General features: G+C 44.0%; 1 protein-coding gene across 1 annotated transcript; it reads right to left on the bottom strand.

The window, feature by feature from the left end:
* Window positions 1-1,497: 1,497 nt before the first annotated feature.
* DHCR7 (7-dehydrocholesterol reductase) lies at window positions 1,498-7,985 on the bottom strand. The gene is made up of 8 exons (XM_026041236.1): window positions 7,871-7,985; window positions 7,650-7,755; window positions 6,307-6,529; window positions 5,154-5,244; window positions 4,508-4,721; window positions 3,832-4,036; window positions 3,024-3,155; window positions 1,498-2,612 (listed from the first exon to the last, which is right to left on the bottom strand). Exons 2-8 carry the CDS (start codon window positions 7,745-7,747, stop codon window positions 2,148-2,150), a joined length of 1,428 nt encoding a protein of 475 aa, XP_025897021.1. The 5' UTR covers window positions 7,748-7,755; window positions 7,871-7,985; the 3' UTR covers window positions 1,498-2,147.
* Between the last annotated feature and the right edge of the window lie 332 nt (window positions 7,986-8,317).

Below are 8,317 nucleotides of genomic sequence, written 5' to 3'. Positions count from 1 at the left end.
ACTAGCCATCAATAGTAGATCATTCTACACAATCATCAACAGCAACCACAAAACGCCAGCTGGAAAGCCAAGCATTGCAATCAGACTCAGTTTCCTGACATCAAGAGGGTTACTTCTTGTTGCATTAACATATATACACATATATATATTTACAGTAAGTTTATGACAGCCTTTGCTTGATATATTTATTCCTTCCTGGCGTAACTGAAATCCTGCCAGCGATACTTTCTTTCCCAGATGATCAGTCTTGTAGCACCACCCAGCGTGGCGGATATCAAGCAGCGTTTCCCCCATACACCCACGCAGAGCAGCTCCGCATTAAGGGCAGCAGCTCCTGCTGGGAACTGGCACTCATAGTCACTCACCCTTGCAGGCTGGATTGGAGCAGAGCCACCAGGAGCTTTGGGTCGGGGTTGCGTGTCCACAGCCTTCCTTACGCTGAACAGTAAGGACATTCAGTGAACACCAACTCCAGAAATGCTATTGTATTGCAATGCCCTTTAAGTGTCAGGATTTTCAGTGTGGGAAGACACCCTCCAAGGATCGTCCAGAATTTATCAGTGCGAAGAGCACAGCATGCTGTGGCATGCAAGGCTGTCACGGTATCGAGTCCGGATCAGCCTGGGGCATTTAGATAGCCCTGGCATTAACAGCAAGACGTCAGTGCCAGCTCCAAGGCTACGGAAGCTGCAAATCCAGGGCTCTGGGGAAGCTGCAGAAAGGAACTCCCCAAGCCCTGCAGCAAAGCCAGGCTCAGCCCAAAACCCTGCAATCCTGGYGGGGACCAACAGCCCTGCAGGCTCACCGCTCGTTAGTAAGAGTACCAAATTTGAGGCTCTGTCGCAGTCAATGTGGCAGTATTTCCTCCTCCTAAGCCACCACTCCAAACAGGTTCCTTCATCAAACCAGTTTACAGGCACAGACATCCCCAAAAGCAGCATTAACTGCAATAGCCCCCGTGCAGCAACCACTGAGGCTCCCAGCCCACGGGCTGCAGCRAGGTTGCTGCAGAAGAGACACTGTACACACATCTTTCCTTTACACCTCTCATGGGTGAGAAAATGGTGCTATGAGTTGTAGGGAATTACARGAGTCCCACCTTCATGAAAGCACTGTTGGGAACAGTGTCTTGTATTGATATAGTTATCTGCTAAAATGGYGATAAAATAGTTACTAGTTACTAGTTACTAATAGTTACTAGCTCTTCACTGCACTGACACTACAGTTAGTTTAGAAGAACTATAGAAACACAGAACTCYGAAAGAAAACTATGTGATAGAAAAATACATATATATCAAAAGAAAAAAAAGGATATTTTGTTGCGAAACCAGACATTTATTTCTTAAAGTTTTACAAATATTTAGTTTACAAATATTGATTTTAGTCAAAAATTATGGGGGACCAAGTWTTTTTTTAAACCACATAAGAATTCAAAACCTTTGCAAAGCAAGTTGGTCACAGGTTKGAGCAATACCCACTTGCTCATACGCCAAACTCTCAAGTGCTGTTAACAAATATAGCTATTCAACTACACTGATTGACATCAGTTTTTGAAAGTATTTCTATCAGCTTAAAGCAGCCTTCCTGCAGCACCAGTTAGGATCACATTCAGTATTTGCCCAGTTAACTGCTCAGAAAAGCCAGAAACAACACAACCTTCTTCTGAGAGTCACTGACTGTAAGTCACTGCTGCCACAGGCATAGCCCCCGCACAGCCATGGTGCAGAACTGCTTCATAAACGGCTCAAACACGGCTCAACACCTGATTTCCTCCACTGCCATCTCACTGCAAACTACTTCAATGGTAAAGTCTCCTTCCTGCATAGAAGAGATTTCAGGAATATCAATACATGCAAATCTTCTTCAATCCCAAATTATTTTCTAGAGGGGAAAAAGGTACCAGGCATAACAGTCTTATTAGCAGATCTATTCCAGTGCCTCTTTTCATTTACTTTATGTACAGTGTGACTGTTTAGCAGAGGCACATTCTTTATGTACATGAAGAACTGCTGTCCAGTCACCTTTTCTCTTCCAGAGCATTATGAGTTCCCTACAGCAACTGCTTTGTTGATTTTACTGTGCTCACCAGCTCGTTGTATTAAAAAAAAAAAAAAATCCTTTTGTTTCCCCTGGATTCTGTCCTAGTCTTAAAATATTCCCGGGATGAGCCGGTAGGGCACTTTGGCCGTGTAGCGCTTCCAGTCCTTCCCGTACTTGCTGAGGCAGCGGTGCTCATCCCTGATGCATCGGTGYGTGAGCAGAATCGTCATGTAAACGATGTAGAAATAGGGCAAGAGGTGTGCGGAGCCGCAGGCCAGGCAATAGGCCAGCGAGCCCATCAGGTCTCCCGTGTAGTTGAAGTGCCGGGCCCATCCCCAGAAGCCCGAGGTCATCAGCTTGCTGTGGTACTTCGTCCCRTCCACGGATGTGTAGGAGCACTCAATGTACTCCGGCTTCTTCCCCCAGATCTTGCAGTTGCCGTTGGTGCCCCGAAAGAGATCTTTCTGGTGGTTGGTCACCCTGAAGATGTAATAGCCAACCAAGCCCAGGATCAAGATCCCCACAGCGTTAGCCGTGCCAAGCTGCACAGGGTGGTAAACCAAATATAAACCCTGGGGAGCAGGAGAGACACAATCAGTGATTTATTTCCAAGGCAACTTTTCTCTACCCTGAGTGCATTCCCGGATGCCAGACTGATTCCTTGACCTTCAGTGACCAAAAGAGACAAGTAGAAAGAGTCAGCAGGTCCACTGTACTACTAAATTCATGGAGATTTTTCAAGAAAACCTGCATCCTACATTCCCTCTCCATTCCCCAAGTCATGTTTTTTAATGGGAAACAATAATGAGAGAAGTTGGGAGGGTGCACACCAAACGTAGCAGAAGAGATTCATAGAGATATAAAAGAGACCAAAAGGATTTAGAAAAATATACAGCAAAAGGGGTAGAAGGGAAGGTGAAGAGAAAGTTTCTGAAAAATTTCTGGCAAGTTAGCACAAACCCTTATTTGTACCATATTTTTACCTGCAGGGTATAGAGGTATGGTAACCAAACACAGTCTCCCCAGCCCAAGTACCATCCAAAGTGATCGTGGCAGATATCGATGGTTTTCAAATACCAGGCCTCATTCCAGAAGAAGTCCAAAACATAAATACCCTAAAACAAAATGATTTTGCTTAATAAGCAAGCAATGTCACCAATTACCTTGTTTAATATCATCATCCTAAACTTTCTGTGCTATCCTATGGCAAGCTCTCAAAACTGACCTGTTTTATTCCACCACTTCAAAATACAGTATTAAGAAGAACATGATCACACACATAAGGAAGAACAATAAGACATCCATATAGCTAAAACAATAATAACTAGTGCAGAGCAATATCAATCAAGATTACAATTGCAAATATTCTCCATGTGCTGCTCCAAGGACATACCACTCAAGAAAGGCACCTGCATTTGACCACTCCAGACTCTTTTCCATTCAGTGTCACGCACCTCACCAAGGGTAGAGACAGAGCGTCTGTCAAGAGGGCCCCCATTTGCACACAGGAATGAGAAAATCCAAACTATTATTTATTTATTAGTTTAGGATCTGTTTCAGGGAAATGTACAGACCCAGATAAGCAACTTTTAGATGTGGAGAGATCAATAGCTGTGTCCAGCTTGCATTAAAAAAAAGGAAAGCTACATGTGGTGCTATCCTTAGGAAAAAGAAAACACAAACCCTAATGTTGCTCCAACTAAAGTAACAAACTGCTGCCAATGTTCACTTCGGGTCCTAGTTCAGGCTGTATCTGTTTCTAGAATGCTTATTTTCCTCCATCAGTYTTACCTGCAGGACATTGACGAGGATCATGGAGTTGGTTACTTGGCCATAGAGCTCCTGTTGTTTAGCAGCATAGGAAAGGTTAATTAGAGTCCACGCCACAATACCAGGGCGCCCATTGAAGAAGAGCTTGAAATCAAACCACTTTCCTATCCGAGGATTAAACTCAATCCCCATCATGTAGTCATAAAAAAAGTTGCCAGTGAATTTGCTGGAAAGAAAAAGAGATTACAAATTAATGCAGACATACACAAGGTCAGGTAACTGCTATTCTGTCTATACACTTCACTTGATTTCCCAAGGCACTTAATGCTTATAAAAATCATAAAATCAAGCCATGTTTGCATTGGACAAATTGATCTGAAGTATTATATTAGTAAAGATAAAGTCTAGCTTCAAAAGCATTATATTTTACGCTCAGTATTACTCTRCTATACTAACGATAACTTTATTCTCAGTCTCAGATAGGAATGGATGTATGGATGATACCCAGGCTCCAGCAAGCACATGACATGAAGCATGAAACATAAAGGATGGGGGAAATTAAGCAAAGAACTGCAGTCCTGCTTATCTTGGCCTATTTAACTGTGCCAATAACACACATTTTTTCATTACTATTCCATGGAGCGTTGAATGTTATGTCAGATTTCCTACTATTCTCTCATTATTAGAAACCACATACCAGTCTTTGGCATTAGTAGGAAAAAAGTAGCCTTTAATCATTGCAAACGTGGAAACTACATATCCCAGGATGTTGGCACACCACAGAAGAGGAATCCAATTGTCAAAAATGATGGTAGGTGAGAACCAGTGGAAGTAATAGGCATTTGCAAACCAAAGCACATGGGTAATGATCCAAGCCTGAAGTCCATTGATTTCATACTTATTTACTATACCTAAAAGGTAAAGAAAAAACCCCAAATGTTACCATGATACTGCTCTAGTACAGCTCTTGATCCAGAAAGCTCTACCAAATACTCAAGTTCTTCCCATCTCCCTTGTGTTTCACCTTCCCAAATATATTTCTCACATGGTACCTTCACAAAAGCTTCACTGTATTCTGGTGTAACCATCAGGCTACACTGGACTGTGCCTCCTTCTCTACTCTTTTTGCTAACAGTGGACTTGGAATCTCTGCAAAAATTGACTAAGGTCTCATTTTACTCTGTTACACTTTGTTTTGTTTTTTTGGTTAAGTAAACAGAAAGGTAAATGTTTTTATGTGCATGTTTCCTTTACACATATATGGATTATTTCAATATTTTAAATAAAGAAATATTATCATTTAAAAACTGTATAGTGTGGCCATATTCTAAAGAATACCTTACCAGCAGGAGTAACAGCACCTTCCTGCACACCTCCTACGTATCCAGGAAGAATCTTATGGCAGAAATCRGGAACAAAGGCATACAAAATCACCTAGAAGGGAGAAAGTCACAATGAAAAACTAGACAAAACTGTCTCTAATACATATACCAAAGAAAATACTCAGCAGTTTCAAATAAGCATTGCTTAAGCATTACTGCAAGATGTAACTGATGTACTTTTAGACTAGTAAGATGCCCAAGCTACTACACGTTTTTTTTTTTTTTTTTACCCTTTAGGTACCGCATATAGGCTTCCCATTCTTCTTTTACAGGGCGGAGGGAAATTTGCTAACTAACTTCAAGGTGTTATCCTTTAATTTGAAAGCTAATCAGTATTATATGCAAGTTGCTTGACAAACTACAGTTATTATACAGGTAAGCGATACTTCATACAGCAATGTCCTGTTAGTTCTGGCTACAGAAATTCTAGCCCTTCTACTGTATTGGTGTGTAAATTTAATTATATTGATATATCTGACTTTATATTTGTGCGAGATGCTCAGAGCACAGAGTAGCTATGGAAGCAAGCAACAGTGTCATGCATCCGCCTGCACATTCCCCAACTCACTGCTGGGCACAGTGTTTAAGCATACTGTTATATCCTCCTAAGCAACAGCAAAACCAACAAACTGTGCTTGTAAAGCAAAATTTCTCCACAAAAAGAGCAAAACTGTTCCCCAACCATCTGAGGGCCACATAAATTCTTGGCATTTTTTGATGGATCTACATAATTTGACAGTGGATAGATTATGTTTCAGCTACCTAAAAACTCCATATGGTTCCAGKTAGCTCTGCCCTGGTTTCCTCTCAAGCACAGACACTTGTGCATGCTGGAACACACAAACACGTGCACGCTGCCTTGCCTTCATTCAGCACTGCTGCCTACAGCTCTACAGCTACTGAGACCCGTCATACCAGAACAGCACACTCTGACGGCAAAGGAACATTRAGTCTATGCTTAATATTTAGCTTTGAAGCACAAGAGCTTTGTTGGGATTCCAAACACGGGATGCTTTGTGTGATGTTTCTTTTATTTTTCATGAAAAAGGATTCATTGGAGAGCTGGTTTTCAAGAAAGAGCCGCTACCATCTACGCTGTAACTCAGCAAGGTACCTGGAAAGTGACCCAAAGGCCATAGATGGCAGCAGCCCTGCCGGTCAGCGGAGGAGTCTTGTCCCAGATGTCGGACAGGCGCCTGTTCCCCAGCAGCAGGTCAGCGAGAGGACTGAGCAGGGAGCACTGGTACTGGTCGCAGGACATTATGAAGTAATACACAATGAGCGGTGCAAACATGAGCAGGAAAATGATGCTTGCCAAGGAAAACCAGTCTACTTCCCTGTAATCCAAAACAGAACACACWTTTTTTTTTCAATTTTCTTCAATGGGAACAGAGATCTGCTTGGTCTGATTAAGACAGACATTTTTTTCAATGGATCTTCTAGACTAACCGAGTGAAAACTGGAAATATTTTGATGGGTTTATCACAATGTGTTACAAACCTGTGCTGCTAGTGAATCAGTGCAACAGAACAGGCACCTCTCTCCTCCCACCCTGCCTCCCCCCAAACCATATTATTTCTGCCATCAGATACATGAAAACAGTAACTGGGGGTATAATTTGTACAGGATTCAGTAGAGGTGGTAACAGAGTCAAAAACGTATTAAGCAAAGCTTAAGCTCATAGAAAAGACAGACTCTAGATAGTCAGAAATTAAACTTGTTCTACCACATACTGTGTATAGAGGCAAGCCACGTAACAACATACATCTCAGTTGTTTCTAGTTGCAACATAATACTCCAGTATTTGCACAATACTTCGAGGCCAAGGATATGGGTCATAAATCTTGCTGCAGCAGCAGATGTCAGCTGGCAGCACCATAGATGGATATCTGCTTTATAACTCTGAGCAAACATTTTGTTACACTTTTGAAGAGCAAACGTTGATGATTTTTACGATGAGTTTACAAGCAGAAGTGTGTTTTAACCCCAGCCTTCTAGCAAATAAAAAATAAAAATAAAGAAATAAAAAAGCTATTTAGCTGTTTTATGTAACTGGGCATTGGCAGGTGGTCTGAGATACCTGAACAAAGCTCTCTTCTTTGCTATGCATCTAAATATCTYTTTAAAGATAAAAACATTCAATCACAATAAGCTGGCAAAAAAATAAGGCCTCAACGTGAATTTTTCCTGCAGCTCTGGAGTACCAAGGCCAACAGTTTGCCATTCAACAGAATGAGGGAAGCGTCACACCAAGGCCAAGCGAAGCAAGGCCGCGTTTTACATCACTGTTTACAACCTGCAGGATCCGGCCGCTCGCACTGCACCTCGTTTTATGAGAGTTCAAGGCAACCGCATCTTTATTAATAAAGCCAGGCTTAAAAGGAAAGTGGAAACCCCAAGGAAGGCCTGAACCGATCAGGAAGGCAGTGAGTAACGAGGGTGACCAGCTGCTCTCACCAAGCTCTTCCCCACTGCCCTCGAGAYGCTGGAGCTCCGTTTGGGGCACTTCTGTGTTTCCTTTCTTCGGAAGACCTTTTCTCCTGAGGGGCTGCCATGCTTCCCTCTACGAAGGAAAGCATTTGTGGTGTTAGTGCAGCTCATTCTCTGCAATTCCTCTGGTTTGCCCGAGGCAAAGCACAATTAGGTTTTTAGGAACTATTTTGTGGACTTCTACTTACAGGAAACTTGAGAGATGGCTAGAAAGGGAAAAAAAACAAGCAAACAGGAACTCTTCCAGTGTCACACTCTGTCGAATACCACAAGCCCCTGGATRTCCTCAGGGCGCTCCAGCCCGCCTGGTGCCGGCCGGGACCAGCTCCCCCTCCGCTGCCCGGCACTCACACGGGAGACGCTCGGGGGGAAGCAGGGCGAGCGGAGCGCCCCGCCGCCGCGGTGCCCGGCCTGCGGCTCACCCGGGCAGCCCCGTGACGAGCGACGGGGCAAACGGCGCGCTTCTCCCGCCGCCCGCAGCGCGGAGCCGCGCGCGGGGGCTGCGCCACGGGGCCGCCCCACTCCGTGCCGCGCCGCACCGTACCGTACCGCGCAGCCCTCCGGAGCACAGGCCTGTGGCAGCCGCCCTGCCCGGCGCCGCCCCGGGCCGCCCCGCAGACACCCACCTGCGCCGC

Source organism: Nothoprocta perdicaria, unplaced genomic scaffold, assembly GCF_003342845.1.
Source record: "Nothoprocta perdicaria isolate Ctin4 unplaced genomic scaffold, notPer1 scaffold_28, whole genome shotgun sequence".
NCBI lineage: Eukaryota > Metazoa > Chordata > Aves > Tinamiformes > Tinamidae > Nothoprocta > Nothoprocta perdicaria.
The sequence above is the reverse complement of the archived record's forward strand: the minus strand, read 5'-3'. Positions and strand labels throughout refer to the sequence as shown.